General features: G+C 32.0%; 1 protein-coding gene across 2 annotated transcripts; it reads left to right on the top strand.

Moving 5' to 3' along the window:
* LOC130674021 (sodium- and chloride-dependent glycine transporter 2-like) lies at positions 1-15771 on the top strand. 2 transcript variants are annotated; one of them, XM_057479286.1, is made up of 10 exons: positions 1-144; positions 968-1133; positions 1890-2168; positions 3912-4116; positions 4365-4558; positions 4736-4916; positions 8110-8347; positions 11618-11956; positions 12708-12860; positions 13969-15771. In XM_057479286.1, the coding sequence occupies exons 1-10, from the start codon at positions 115-117 to the stop codon at positions 14029-14031; spliced, it is 1848 nt and encodes a 615-aa protein (XP_057335269.1). In that variant the 5' UTR covers positions 1-114; the 3' UTR covers positions 14032-15771. The 2 variants fall into 2 exon arrangements, with proteins under 2 accessions (XP_057335269.1, XP_057335276.1); XM_057479293.1 differs by lacking the exon at positions 13969-15771 and adding an exon at positions 13196-13234.
* The last annotated feature ends 1064 nt before the right edge of the window (positions 15772-16835 follow it).

The following is a 16835-nucleotide window of genomic DNA, read 5'->3' on the forward strand; positions in this document are numbered from 1 at the left end:
ATAATCCAATCATTAAAAGCGATTCGGAAGTGATAACAGTATTATATAGTCTTGGTGACTCTTGACAATCTACTAGATTATTATTCTCTCACTCAGTAATAATCATCGTTCATAATGACACTGGATCGTATTGAATCACCAAAGGTAATTTTAGTAGTAATAATAATAATAATAATAATAATAATAATAATAATAATAATAATATTAAAGTAATAAATAAAAAGATAAATAAACAGAGTAAGTTAATTAGTGATAAATAAAATAAATATATTTGATTGTCGGTGATTAAATTAATCAATAAACAAAGTTGTTTTATTTTATCATGGGTAAAATCAACGCAGTAGATCCATTAACGTGATTTGAGAGTCCACCTGGATATCCCTTGGGCTTTTGTACTAGTCGAAAACCATTAAATTGTCCGTAACTGCGATGCTTGCTAAATACACTTGTGTTTAAACTCAATATGTGTGAGTTTATATATACATATATATTTGAAGAGAGAGAGAGAGAGATAAATTTATAAATGTATTGGTGGGTGATGGTGTTAAATTCACGACGACACATCGACATATTGCCGTATCCTCATTCTCTCTGAGCAGTCGTGGCTGGTGGTCCAACCGCGGCTATTCTGTCAGCCGTGATTTCGATTTCAATGTGAAAAACCACCGGAACACAGAGGAGACTACGGGCTAGCTTCGGACGTTGAACGAAAAATAGCTAACAGATAAGACAAACCTTTGGGATATCGCTTCAAAGACTATTCGTCCGTTATTTTTTTTTCCTTTTTCTTTTTATATTTTTTATTGTTAACAGAGATAAACTTTTATGTTATATAGTATTGACGCGATTACTACTTGTGTAAAGTATAAAGACAAATCTACAGATAAGAATTTTATTTTTTTAATTTTATTTATTACGCTATTTGTTTATTAATTAATTATTTACTGTATGGTAATGTTTGTCGTAGGCTAAGAAGAAGCTCTCATTGGGAGTCGGTGGTGCATTTGTCGAGTTGCCGGCAGAACGCACCGGCTGGGCTAATAAAACAGAGTTTGTTTTGTCTTGCATTGGGTATGCAATTGGAATTGGAAATGTTTGGAGGTTTCCTTTCTTTGTTTACCGAAATGGCAGAGGTTAGTGTAAAGTTTATAAAATGCTTCATTTTCAAACTTGTTTTTAGTTTTATTTTAAACTTTACTTTAAATTTTATACAAATAAATATTAGTTGGCTCATTTTACCCCGACGATCAAATATCAAAACGTATGTGTTACACTACTGAAAGCTAAATAAAATAGCTTATCAAATAGGATCCTCAATCAGTGTTTGTACATAAACAAAATAAATAAATAAATAGATGGACAGACACACACATATATAGTCAAACGGTCAGAGACATACAAGTACGTGTACAGAGCAAGTGGATAAGTGGATATAGGTAGCTGTGTAAAAGCAATATCCTATCGTAGGAAGAAGAACAGTAAACCTCGTAGTTGACACGCCCAGCATTTGGCCTTTTCACCTCCAACTAATTCTCCCATTCCTCTTCTGAGAGGGACTCAACGTGTCATACGATGGTCATTTGATCCTACTCTTCTCTTCTCTTCTCTTATTTTCCCTCGTGTGTGTCTATATATTAAAGTCGTTATCCCGCTTTCAGTCTTTGATCCTTCTATTTGATACTGCAATACCGCTGTTGACGACACCAGCACTTACTTCCAATTAAAAATAAACTTGTAATAATCTTTGTCACTAAAAACCCAACTACCTTTTAACTTAAAAATCTAATAGATTATTTATTTGTTTTTCAAGGAAACAAATAATTTACAAAGGGAATGATTAATCCTTTGAATTTAGCCTTTCAGACTTGTCAATCAATATCTGATTACAGGTGCGTTTCTGATAGCCTTCATATTAATGCTGATAACAATGGGCCTGCCAATCTTCTTCATGGAGCTCTGCATCGGTCAGTACACGGGGATGGGTCCCATGGAAGCGTATCGTCGTATGTCACCAGCATTTGGGGGTCTTGGGATCTGCACCCTCGTGGTGATCGCATTAGTAACTGTCTATTACATGGTGATAATAGCTTGGACACTGTTCTACACTTTCGCCTCATTTTCAACAAAGCTCGCCTGGGCATACTGTGACAACGACTTCAATACTCCTGGTAACTTTGTTTTTGTTCCCTTAACATTTATAGTAGTCCTTTAAGCAACCGAATAGTCTGACAGTCCCTGGCGTATGTCTACCATAATTTACAACACATACATCTACCTAGAAAAGGTTCTAGATTATTCTAGTTTATAGTTTCCCTACTTGACGGTACTTCGACAGAGTATACGCCTGAGGACTCGACTTCTATATGCAATACAACTATGTACCAAATGACTATGATGAGTCATGTCGTACTGGGAGTTTTGTTAGAATTATGACAAAGAGACAGGTGTTGGTAACACTTAAAAATTGTCAAGTGCCTACAGTCATCAACTAAAATGTTAAGCTTTGAAGCTTCTCTTATATGTACCAACCTATCCAACTATATCTTCATATATATAGATATATATATATATATATATATATATAGATGCGTATATATAGTGGAAGTAAAGGAACACTTGCCTGAGGCTAGATATACTCGCATCGTTACATCCTCTGCTCTCTCTACCTGTACATCCACGGCACCGTAAGATTAAACTACGATAATATTTATCCAGGCACTCTCTCGCTCACTTGGGAGGTGGGTGATCACTACCAGCTCTATACTACTACCACTACTACTACTACTACTACTACTACCACTAGCAGTAGCAGTAACAGCAGGATCACCGTCTGCGTCTTATCGTCGTTATTAAAACCACCGGCTCCAGAGAGAGCCGACACTTTTCGCGTTTACGAGTATTAAAATTTAAAACGTTTATCGCACATATTATTTTTTACTATGAAATTTATATATAATTAATGCAATAATAATAATAATAATTATTGTATCTTTTAATTTAACTGATGGGGATGATGGAGGTCCATTAGTATTAATAATAATAACAATAGTAATAATGATGAAATGAAGCTAATGAAAATGTCAATGGAGGTGCATTAAACTGATGAATAGCTGAGTGTGTATTTGTGGATCTGAATGGCTTATGGGAGCTAACGAGGAGCAAAACGCCGGTGGAAACCTGTAGAATAACCACAAAGCCGAGTCATTAAGTCATGTGTAGGTCTCGAGGTACATGCGTAAAGTACACCTAGTATTATGATACTACATCAAACGGCTGACCGGACGTAATTTATCCGCATTGTTGGTTAAACTCGAGCCTTGAAACCTACTTACCGTGTCTAAAGGGCCTCTCAAAAAGCCCAACTAACCCGAGCTGAATCCTCCCATCCACTTTCCTGGTCCTGATACTGACTGCTACTGCTCCGACTACTGCTTCGGCGTCCCATCAAAACACCCGGTTTACACCCCCAGGCGTTTTCTGGGTAAATGTAGTCTGCAAGGTAATCGTTAGACCATAGCCAATATCATCGTCCGTGTAACACGAGTATCTTAGTGACAAATTGTCTAGAAATATCTACAATGTCTGTGCTTTCCTCTAAAGATACTTACATTTTATTATTATTATTATTATGTTTTAAAACATTTAGTCTATTTCATATATTTTTCATAAAACCTCAAATATATTGTTTTTTTAAAAAACAATTTTTTCCGTCAAATCTAAATCTAGATTTTGTTGACGGCCTATTTTACCCCCGCTAATATATTTAATCTTTTTTATTTAATTGTTGAATGCTAATAATTTATAAAAAAAGAACACGAATTTTGAATTTCTATTCCTTGTGTAATGATATTTATTGTTTGGCGAAACCTAAAGTTGAACTGGCGCCCAACGGGGCATGATTTATTTTACAGAGTGCTACAGCGGATTGGAAGATAAGCAATGTCAAGAAGCTAATTCTAGCATGATTTTTTTTAATAAAACATGCCAACTAATCAGCAAAGTCTGCCGCGATTTTGGATACGAACAGGGTAACAAAACTTACTGTTTTAATGCGACACACGAGAATCCACTTCGTAAATTATACAAGAGCGTTCTATCATCGGAGGAATATTTCAGGTAAAACTGCATATACTCGTTGCCTTAATGTATAGATAAGAAATAAAAGTACTAGTTTGTAGTTGGTAGTTATTAGATAAAGTCTATGTCTGTAAAATAAGATCTGACGGGTGATTATTTAATATTCTTGCTCTTGTTAGCTTTTAGCTTGCTCTTTTACGGGATGAGAGTGTAATTATAAAGTGAATAATTAACATTGTCTCGGGATTATTTTGGACGTATCTAATGATAGAATCCGTTGGTTGTAGCGATTACGTACTCGGAATACGAGGCGCTACTTGGGATAATTGGGGCGGCATAAGATGGGAGCTCTTGGGTTGTCTCACCCTTGCCTGGATTATCTGTTACCTCTGTTTAATAAGAGGCGTTCAATCCGTCGGGAAGATCGTATACTTTACTGCACTGTTTCCCTACTTTGTATTGATCGCACTTCTCATTCGAGGTACGTTATGTATATTTATATATACTCTGACAACACTAATACAACACAACTGCTAAATTAATACCTCAATTCCTTCCGACAACTTTACTAATTTTCTCAGCTCCTGTTTTCTTTCTTAAAATATACATCAGTTTAATTTTTTATCTGGGTCAAAATAGCTCTTTTGGTTTTTTTAAGGGTTAACTCTGGATGGGGCTGGATATGGTATCATGTGGTTCATCACTCCGGTTTGGTCATCGCTGTTGGATGCAAAGGTTTGGGGTGATGCTGCATCACAAATCTTCTATTCCCTGGGCATTGGTTGCGGATCTCTGATCACGATATCGAGCTTCAGTACGTTTTCGAATAATTGCCACAGGTTTGTACGCAAAATTCAGTCACCAGTGACGCTATCAATCCAGCTAACTTCCAATCGCTTTCAGTCAATCACTATTTATTTACAAGTAAACAGTTCCTATATATATATATATATATATATATATATATATATATATATATATATATATCCCATAGTATGTGTGCTAGTATACACACCAAATATATTCACAGATCACACACATTCAAACAAACTGATATCTATTAGTCATTTCAATCTAGTCAACTCTGCTCCTGATTCCTTCAGTAAATATTGATTCCTTTTTGTTTTCAGTTATTAAGTAGATTTTCATTTTTAAAACGGGATAAGCGACTGCAGACGTCTATCTTTTTGAGTCCTATCCACTATATAAGCAATTAAAGGTTATCGATCTCGGAATTATTATTATTATTATTTATGTCTATTGGGTATGGAAGTGGAACAGACGATAAATATTTTTTAAACTTTATTTTAATAACAATAACATTTGTTTTGTATTTATGTGTCGGTAGTTTTAGTTTTATTAAAATGGTGAAAAAGTACTTAGTCATATTTTGACAGATTTGTAAAACTTTAATCAATTCATGAATTATTACTTTTTATAAATAAATTTATTTACCGCTATTTAAAATAACTTTAATTATAAAAATATGACTGATTTATTTTTAATAGGGGTAAAATACGTCAGCTTAATATATTTTTTTTTTTTTAAATAAATATTTAAAAATTCATCTTACTGAAAAATCGATTTTATGTGATTTAAAATATCAAATGGGTCAATAAACTTTTTATTAGTGAAGGTCTTACGGATTTATCTGAAATGTATAATTGACAGAAAATGGATTTAATTTTTTTTTTAACATCGAGTAAAATGTGTCCCACAAACGTTTATTAGTAAAAATATTTTCTGCCCTCCGGCCGGAAAGTGGCAACTTTCGGGCCACTGCCCTAAACGAAGTTGCAACTTTCCGGCTTCGTCGAGCAGAAAAATAGTATACGCACCTTGGCCAGTAAAAAAGAAAGCCTCAGACCACATGTTTGTCAGCCTCGGCTTCGCCTCGGCCAACAATTACATGTGCTCTGAGACTTTTCTTATTTTACTGGCCTAGGTATGTAATATACTATTAATGAAAATTTTTTTAAGATTTTTGTGACAATAAGAAAAAAAATCTGTAAACCGCCTGACCCTTCGGACCAGCCCTAAAACTTCTTGCTGTTTTCGAGCTTCTTGAGCTCGAAAACATTATTGTCAATACACTTTTGAGCTCTTCAAACTAAAATAATGAAGTAAATCGTTATTTTTCGTATTTTTAATCACCAATATCTTTTGAAATAATGAATCGATTTTGACGTTCAAGGTGACACTCGACGCAATTTTTCAATTACTAGCATTAAAAAAAATACCGTCAACAACTAGTTCAAAAATGTAGATTTTATTTGAAAAAAACATTTTTTTGCAATTCTTTTGACAATGGTTTCTCTTGAACGAAAGAACCTATTTTGATGGTTGAGGTGGCATTCAACACAGCTTACAAAGTTTTAGAGCTAATTAGAATTTGGAATTAATCCATCGAGGGCATTGCAAGTTATCCAAAAAAAAAACATTTTTGAAAAAATTTTATTTTTGAAATATCTCCGAACGTACTGCACCGATTATGCTTAATTTCTCAATAGTTGTTGGAATTAACGAGCCACTTCAAACGCGACCTTAAAAAGCCAAATCGGTTCATCCGTTCAAAAGTTACAGATATTTACATACATACATACATACATACGTACGTACGTACGTACGTACGTACGTACATACACACATACATACACTTGGAAATCATCTTGAAATTAGTCAGAATAGCTTCCTAGAATCTCAAAACGTCAAGATCTGTTAGAAATTCGATTTTCGAAAATCGGACCGAAACCAATAACTTCCCTTTTTTTGAAATTTTTAATTTTTTTAGCGATAAATTAGAAAATAAAATAATATTATCAATGAAATTGAAATTCGATCGCGACTAAATTGCTAAAGTTTTTAACAATATTAAATATTATAATATTGATGTAAAAAAAAAAAGCTTATGAATTTTGAATCAGAATAATAAAGTTCTTTAAATGGTTATTGAACTTTGTGTAGCTTCATTGATGCTCAAATGTAACATACTTTGTATGAAGAAACTTTAGTCCCCAGGCTAGAGTTTAGTAAACAGGTACGTGACATAGAGTCTGACAGGAAGAACTAACTTTGATCATTCAGTTCCTGCATCTCCATCTCTAGCTTGAGCTCGTGAGATCGTTGGCGACGTTCCTGATAAAATGCCGCATGAGACGATATATCTCCAGAGATTTGTCCGCCCACACAGCAATCCCGGTCTTTGCATGTCGAACCTTTCGACCACGATACACATCCACTATCATTACTATTTATCATTATTATTATTACTATTATTATCATTATTATATATAACCGACAAAGTCACGTATTGAAATTTATCCACTGCTACTCAGCTACTCAACAGCTCGTCGAGGCTGAATATTCCAAGTGCTACTCAGTAAAAAAAATATATTATATATTATTTTATTAACTTCTGACAAAAATTTATTTTCCCATTCCCAATATTTTTATTTGAATTTTATATTTGTCATGTTTATGTATCAGCATCATCTACTCATGATACTGACGATTAAATTGAGCACGAATTGTGTATCATTCATATTTCCGGGGGTTATGTATGTATATATACAAGAGATATCTAAAGAGGGGGTGAAGAGGGGGAGAGAGTTGATGTTGATTGAAAGGCTGAAATTTTCCCACGAATACGCTTTTGCTATTTGTTAGTAGATAGCAAACGAATGGTTTTCGAGTATTGGAACAGAATGATATACATTTTCCAATGTATTTACCACTTAAATTATTTTTTTATTCTATTTATTCATTTTTTTATTTCACTCATCCACTCATAATATTTTATATTTTAAATATTTGTAAATTTTAAGTACTCACAATGTTAGAAGTTTGCTTGGTTTGTTACTGTCAATATTTTAACTCTGGAGCTGCCTAAGGGTTTATTCATGAGAAATAAAAAGTTTTTATTTGCATAATTTTTTTTTTAATTCTTTAATCGAATGGCAAAAATCATTTTTCAACTACAAGCTTTATAATTAATAAATTATGTCTTTTTCTTTTTTTTTTTTTTTTGTACAGGGATGCGATATTTATAACATTTACAAATTTATTTACCTCAGTATTTGCGGGTATTGTGATATTTTCAATAATGGGGTACTTGGCAAAACAAATGGAGTTGCCACTGGAAGATGTCGTGCAGAGCGGGCCAGCTTTAGCATTCATAGCCTACCCAGAAGCGGTGGTACGAATGCCACTTTCAAATCTCTGGGCTATTTTATTTTTCTTCATGCTATTTATTCTCGGTCTTGGCAGCCAGGTAATTAACTTAACCTAGTTAACAATAATAATAATTATAATAATAAGATGAAATATTAATTTAACACTGAGGAGTAAAAAAATATTATTTATTAATTTTTATATACCCAAAATAAATATCCCTGAATATTTAAAAACTCACACAATACTGTGTTTTATTTTAGTTTTTTTTTACTCGAATATTTTATTATTTTTCCGTCTGCTCTTTTTTAAACCCATTCAATTCCGTCTGGTCGTCATTCTGTTGAAGTAGTGGTACACTAGTAAGGGTGTAGGTAATAGCCGCGGGGTGTGCACACTCAGGTTATATTGAAACAACGCGCGTGCATACATTAAGCTTGCTGGAAAGTCCACCACTACCTAGTCGACAATTATTCCTACACCTACATCTACACCTGCACTTGCACCAAAACCAGAACACCATCTACAACAGATCTACACTAACATCAACACGGATCACAAACCACCACTAATATTCTCGTAACTCTCATGGTTTTACTTGCTACATCTACACAGCTTATATTTATATATACGCAATTTTTTTTTTCCTGATTGTTTACTCGTCCCAGTTATCCAGCCAGTGATAAATACCGCGAAACGTGTGTTTCAATTTAAGGGATTGTCACAAAAGTCATTTTAAACTGTTAAACTACTATTTCCATTATCTCTTTTTTTTTTTTTTTTTTTTTTGTTTAGCTTTGACCTGAAAAATTTATTGGTTGCCAAAAATATTTAATTATTTATTGATTTCATAGTTGACTTTATTTTAAACTTCCCGGGAAAAAATCACCATGCATGATCACGTATGATCATGCAGGATTCATGCATGATTCGTGCCTGATCGTGCATGATTCATGCATAATTCAGGCTTGATCCTGCATGACTCATTCATGGCCAGGCATGACTCATTCGTGATCAAGCATGATCATGCATGACTCATTCTAGATCAAGCTTGCGTATGCATTAAGTTTGAAATAATTGTATCCAGAGATATGATCCATCAGGAAAGGTCATGCTTGAGCATGCTCTATTATGCATGACCATGCATGGTTCATACTTGATCATTCATGGCCAGACATGACTCATTGGTGATCAAGCATGATCATGAATGGCTCATTCTAGATTAGACTTGCTCATAACTTACGTTATGAATAATTGTCTACAGAGATATTATTTATCAGGAAAGGTCATGATTGAGCATGCTCTGTCATGCATGACCATACATGGTTCATACTTGATCTTGTATAACTCATTTGTGATCAAGCATGATTCATTCTAGATCAGGCTTGCTCATGACTTACGTTCGAAATCATTGTATCTTGAGTTTTTTATATATAGTGGAAACCCATTTAAATATAGTGGAAACCTAAACATGCAAACCTCTCAATAAGACAATTTATAGATAAATTGAGAAAAATATAGATAGCCCGAACTGGGAATCGAACCCAGACCAATTCGGTATCGTGCCGAGTGCTCTACCAGTTGAGCTATCCGGCACTATACTATATTCCATTCAATTTGATCTATAGCTTATTGAGCCACACCGTCCATCGTACGGTAATACACCATTTAAATATAGTGGAAAACTAAGCATATTAATAGTTAAATAAATAAAAAAACAATTTGTATTCATAAATATTAATTGTTTAATGCATTAAGTGAATAATATGTTAAAAATAGTTTTTAATGAAAGTTCAAAATAAAAGAACCAATGAAAATTGATAAATTACTCTTTATCATTTGTATAGTACGATTAATTATATACCTTAGTTTCTAATACTTACAGCAACATCTTTCAAATAAATAAGCTATGGGAATGCGTGTGCATGCATAATAACGCGTGCTCATGTATGGGAATGCCTGATCGTATTTTTCATAAGCAGCCAATATTTAAATACGACCAAACGTGCTCGAGAGGAATCACAGATTATAAAATCATATGCCTGCTCAGGGAAGATCATGCATGATAATGTATGATCATGCATGATAATGTATGGTCATGCATGATCATGTCTGGCCAAAATCCAGGCCTGATCATGCATGACTGGACACGATCATGACTTCTCAGGCAGAATCATGCATGATCATGACTGCTCAGGCAAAATCATGCCTGTTCATGTCTGGCCAGAATTCAGGCCTGATCATGCATGAGATTTAAGCCTGCTCAGGCATGATCATGCATGCTGATTTTTTCCCGGGTTATAAAAGTCTATTTTCAAATTTTTTAAAAAAACCAAACTACCCATTTTACCTCATATCTTTAAATATATTATTATTTGTATTTTTCATCGATTTAGTTTCGAACCCAAGAATTTAAGTTTAAGAGGAACCACTAGTGTGACCGTCTGAAAAAATCATGATTTTTGGGAATTTTTTTAAAGAAAACTGCTATATGGAATGTTTTAATGTTTTAAGGATATGCTTGTGGCTATATAATTAACACAAGACCAAATTTTTGAACAAAAAAATTCAAAATTCACTGAGTTATTCACAATCTCCCAACGCTAAAAAAAAAGTTCTTCCACTGCTGCATTGATAGCGACCTTCACAGTGCATGAAATCAAAAAACCAAAAAGTTTCAAACTAGAAGGTATTTCCCGTACCATGATCCTCGGGCTACGAAAAAAATGGAAATTTAACAAAATGGCAGAGTTTTTTAAAAAGATTTCAAATTTCGCGCAAAAATTTGATGATTTTTGGCCTGCCAAATCACATTTTTGATTCGATCGAAAAAGTGGAGGTTCATGGTACGTAGAAACATGTATAATAGAAATTGCAATTCAAATCAAATCGATCGGATGATTTGTCTTCGAGTTATAGATGCAGCAAATTTGAAAAATGTATTTTCGAGAACCGATAAGCGGCTGCTCTTCAGATGGTTGTAACTCAAAAAAACTATTCTAGATATGGACTAGAAATTGTAGTATGTTATTTTTGAAGGTATAGACTTAAAAATATGTAAAAAAAAAAAATGAATCGATTTTTTTAAATTTCACACTCGTGGTCCCCCTTAAAATGTAATTTCTTTGGTGTCGATACGGCCCTTTGATCGCGAATTACAGTAAATTAAATGTCTAGATGGGTTTTGTATTAATAAAAATAATAATGGATATAATATAATAATTAACAGCGTGAGGTTTAATTAAACGATGATCAAAGCTAGATGGGGGGTATAGAGTATAGAATGGTTGGATGGGGTGTAAATGAAAGCTTCGGAACTGGTGAGTTCCAATCACGTCGTGTAATGGCTGTTTGCTAACATCAATCACAGTTTGCAGGGGTTCAGGCGATAAACACGGCCATTCTGGACCTACGACCGAATCTGCGAAAACACGAGAGCCTGGTGATACTTGGAATTTGCGTGTGTGGATGGATTCTAGCATTACCGATGATTTTCGATGCCGGAGTGTATCTTAATACGCTGATGGATTGGAACACCGCGTCCTGGGCAATATTGTTAATTGGATTGCTCGAAGTTGCTGTACCGGCGTGGTGTTACGGATGCAACAAATTCCTAACCAATATTGCCGAAATGGACATGCCGTTTGGGAGGTTTACACGCGGATACTGGTGGATCAGCTGGACCTTTCTCGCTCCCATTACCTGCCTTGTAAGTACTATACTAAAATCCTTGTACTCACACATTTTCAATCAACTCGACACCTGCTATTATCCACATGTTTAACTATGTATACATTGTCTGTTTACGATATTCAAATATCCATTTGAATATTCTAAACATCCAATTTAATGTTATTAAAGACCCCGCCTTTGATCCCATCGACACGATAAAAGTAATAATAGTCCTTGTTATTATCGATAATTATACTCCATTTATCTGACACTAATCGTCTTTATTTCTAATTTCACTTACAATATAAAATCAATACCACCCGAGTCATCTCGCCTCTCTTTCCTAATTATTATAAAAATCAATTTTTTAATGAGACATTTACAGAGGACAAATTTTGACCCTTTGAGTTATTAAAATATTTAAAAAAAGTCTGACGTAATCCACAATAAACCTTGATTTAATGAAAGTAATGACGACGTTTCATGGTTGTATAAGACTGTATACCTCAATACAAACTACATGCCAGTACTTAAACTCTTTCCACCATCACCATCACCAGTAATAGTACTAGTAGTAGTACTAGTACGAGCGGCACTACCCCAGAGCACCATCACCTTCATCAAACAAACTTTAACCTGACTTTATTTCTCCAACGTGTAACGTAAAAGCCACTAGCCACGTTTTTTTTCCCTCTTTCATTATACCACATAAATACACGCGGATCATATTTTACTTTTTAACTTTTTTTAATTTACTTTATTTCTTTTTTTTCATTATTATTTATCAGGGCGTATTCGCTTATCAGATGTATATATTTACCCCAGTATATTACGGTAAATATGTTTTTCCCTATTGGCCAAATGTTTTAGGCGTTTTGATTGGCTTGTCAACACTTGCACCATTACCACTTTACTTTGTCTATTGTCTCTACAAAGGACCTGTAAGTATATTATTATTATTATTATTATTATTATTATTATAATAACATACTTTTATAATGACATTCAACGGCACAGAAACTTACTCTACATAATTTTTTATTATTTTTATTTGGCATAAGAACTCGAGTTATTTATAACATTGATTGACTAAAAAAAAAAAAAAATTCAACTGACCGATCGATATTTTATATTGAGGGTAATGATTATATGTAAAAAAAAAGTTAACGGGGTAAGGTGGACTGAATTATTGAGATAGAATTTGATTTTTAAAATTTTACTGCATTAAAAAATTTATAGTTATATATGATTGATGTATTTTAGGGTGGTCGTTAAGAATTAAATTTTCTCAGGCACCCCATAAAAAGCTTCTTTTTAGTGAAAAAATACGTAAGGAATTTGGTTTTTTTTATTTTTTAAGTAAAATGAACACGTACCTCAGGACGGTCAAAGTTCATTTTTCGATACAATCACGGTTTTTTTTTAAATATCTCATGAAATATGCAGGTTAACGGAAAAACTCATAGGAACGATTTTGTAGGAAATTGAATTTTTGGCAGAAAAGGTCATATTCATTTTTTTTATAAAATGTGTTTTTATGAAGATATTTAAAAAAACTTTTTAGATCTTATTCATTGAGCATTTAAAGTCTTACTAATGTTAAAAATAACGTTTTTTCTTAAATACAGACAACTTTATAACTCATAACATATCAATCTTTAATGCTCGTTATAGTTTCTATATACTTAGAAAAATGTTATTTTGAACATTTGTAATTCTTAAAACGCTCAATTCGTAAATCTAAAAAAATTTTTTTTATAATTATCTCCATAAAAACACATTTTATAAAAAAAAACGAACATGCCCTTTTTTGTCAAAAATTTAATTTCCTACAAAATTGTCCTTAGGAGTTATTCCTTTAATCTGCTGATTAAAAAACAACACGATTATATCGAAAATTGAGCTTTGATCGTCCTCAGGCACGTGTTCATTTTACTTAAAAAGAAAAAAATCAAATTCCCCACTTATTTTTTCACTAAAAAGAAGCTTTTTATGGGGCGTCTGAGAAAATTTAATTTTTAACGAACACCCTATGTATTTATTTTTCAGCGAAACTGGAATCTGTTCAGATTAACAGAGAGTTGGGGGCCATCAAAAAAAATGTCGTGGTAGATTTATTTTAAATTTAAATGGACTTACAATGAGTAAAATATTCATATATATTTATATATAAATATATATAAAGTCCACGGATAGACAATAAAATAGACAAAGCTAAAAAGATGATAAGTTTTTAGTTATTGCGTTTTTTTGTACCTGGACTTAATACTTAAACGAGAAACTTGAAAAGCAATACGTCTTGTGTTTGTTTGTACGTTATCCGGCATACCGGCATTCCCCTTTGAACTTGTGTTTCTTCTAAACCTTTTTTCTTATACCGTGAACCCTCAACAATACTAAAAACCCTCGGCAACGTTTTAACCCCTAAATTGCTGGCATTTATTTAGAGTTCAAGGGTAATAAATTGCATGAGTGTGGTTAAGATTCCTTATCTTACAGAGCTTGTTGATTATTTTTTATACTACGATATAAGGATCTCTAATTTATGTTAAGTAGTTTTTTTTACAGTATTCCACTTATTTATAAACTTACTCTCGATATAAAAAAATATCGAAAAAATATTTAATTAAAAAAGAAAAAAAAAATTAAATATGCCTCAACCTATTTTCGGTCGATTTTTTTTTTAATCTTAAAAAATCAAAAATTTAAAGATTAAATTTTAGAAAAAAAAAAATTTTTACGTAAAAAATTTGTTTGTCCTGAGACCATTTTACCCTGCGGTGTCCATGTTATGAATACACATAGTTAATAATAATTTATTTATTAAATTTTCTAATTAAGTATATTGATAATAATTAAATTTTCAAGTAATTAAATATTAAAACAAACGTTAATTAAAAAGAAATACAATAATGGATGAATAAATACCTGTTTATATAAATAATATAATAAATTGTAATTTGCGATTATTATCCGTGTATTAATGTCAAGTTGATTACATTAAACTGAATAAAATATTTTTGCATGAATAAATACACTGCTGTACACAAAATGACTCTATTGATTTAAATAATGCAATGTGTATTTATAGGATTACGTTATTGTTAATACACTCGATAATTCATTAATTTAATACAATAAAATAATTATTGGAGACAAATTATTATTACAATGCGATGATATAAATATAAAAGTTTTTCGACGTCTGACAGGAAATAGATTCAACTACTAGGTTACTAAATTTTATTATTCCTCTTAAGTTTTCGTACTCAAGTGATTTTAGTTTTATCGCTCGTTAAAAAGTCATTACTTTTATTTATTACTCGTGATGTCAAATGGTAATTAAGAAGAATTTTAATTAATTCAAATTTTAATAACTTTGATTGGTCATCTAACAAAATTTATAAGAGAAAAAAAATATGCGTCATAGACCAAAAAGAAAAAGGGGTGAATTATAATTAACGTAATGTGTCTAATTATAAATAAAATAATTATAAATATATCAGTGGCAAAAAAAAAAAAATTAAATTTTTAATAACAATGGTAATTAAAGTTATTAAATTAATCAGAATATATTATTTGTGTCTGCCTAGTCTTTTGGTTCTTCCTGTGTCTCATCTTGAGTTTCCAAAGGTAGAAAACTCATTTTATATAATTTATTACAGTCACGCTGGTTCAATTAGTTGCCACCGCATAACGAACTACTTTCTGAATTTTTTTTTATCGCAATTATAATAACGATTTTTTTTTTTAATTTTAAAAAACAAATTTTATAAATTTTTATTTTTTTTTATACTTATTTTTGTTTATATTTTTGTCAATAAATTCTCTAGGTTCAATTATAAATTGGAATTTAATTAATTCCCTTTACAAAGGGTAAAAAATATTTTACAAAGACATTCTAATTGTTTTACAATCGATTCAAGTTGTTTAATTGGAATTCTTGTAATTTAATACCTCTATCGTAGTTTACTTTTTTTTTTTTTTATAAATATATTTAAATTACATGCTAATTTTATTGTGAAATACGTCAGCTTTAATGTTTTTTTATAAAATATTTATAAAGTTCTTTCATTTTTATGAAAAATATAATTCAAAAAATTCATTTTTTTAGAATATTTTTTTATAATTTGAATATAGTCATGTGAGTAGACGGAAAAAACTAGATAGTAATGGTTACTGATCTGCACAGTATTCGATGCACAATATAGGGAAAAATTCATTTTAACATGACTTATTCATATTAGAACAGGAGTGAGTCATAGCTTAACACGTACTATTACTTTTTAAACAGTTATCAGTGCTGTGCTACACAGTACATGAAACATATGACTGATAACTGTCAAAATAGTCGCCATTAACATCCAGAACAGTACTCAGTCCTATCCCGACATGAACGATTACTAAATTCATATGTGTCTTTACTATTCTTGACAGTAGAAGTCTGTAATTCATAGCTACACGCGGAAAAAACAATATAGTAGAGACAACTCTCTGGGATAGTACTGAGTACTTTCTGTAAAAAAAAATTTCAGACAGTACTGTGTATGCTATCTAGACTGTAGCCACTGCTGCCTGGGATAGTGGATAATTAAATGTTTTCATAAAATCATCATTAATAAATTTCAATATCTGATAATTTTTTAATATGATAAAATTATTCATGATGGATAATTTTTTCACTGTATTAAGAAGAACCAAAAAAATTTGGAAAATCCAAAAGTGCACGCCTCGAACGCTCATGTTATGTTTTTTTTTAAAAGTTAAATTTCGAATAAAATTGAATATCCCGCTCTTTTCCCATAGAAATTTCCATGGTAAATATACGGTAATAAAAGTAAAAAAAAAAAAAAATAAGGAGAACATTCCTAATGAAAAATGGCGGCAGTGTGTGTTTGTTTACATGTAAGATTGCC

Source organism: Microplitis mediator, chromosome 1, assembly GCF_029852145.1.
Source record: "Microplitis mediator isolate UGA2020A chromosome 1, iyMicMedi2.1, whole genome shotgun sequence".
NCBI classification, from domain to species: domain Eukaryota; kingdom Metazoa; phylum Arthropoda; class Insecta; order Hymenoptera; family Braconidae; genus Microplitis; species Microplitis mediator.

Bases quoted from the DNA above. Each gene is read 5' to 3' on its own strand.
- LOC130674021 (XM_057479286.1), top strand. From the start codon at position 115: ATGACACTGGATCGTATTGAATCACCAAAG. The intron at 145-967 runs GTAATTTTAGTA...TGTTTGTCGTAG, and splicing joins ATCGTATTGAATCACCAAAG to GCTAAGAAGAAGCTCTCATT. The intron at 4,559-4,735 runs GTACGTTATGTA...GGTTTTTTTAAG, and splicing joins GATCGCACTTCTCATTCGAG to GGTTAACTCTGGATGGGGCT.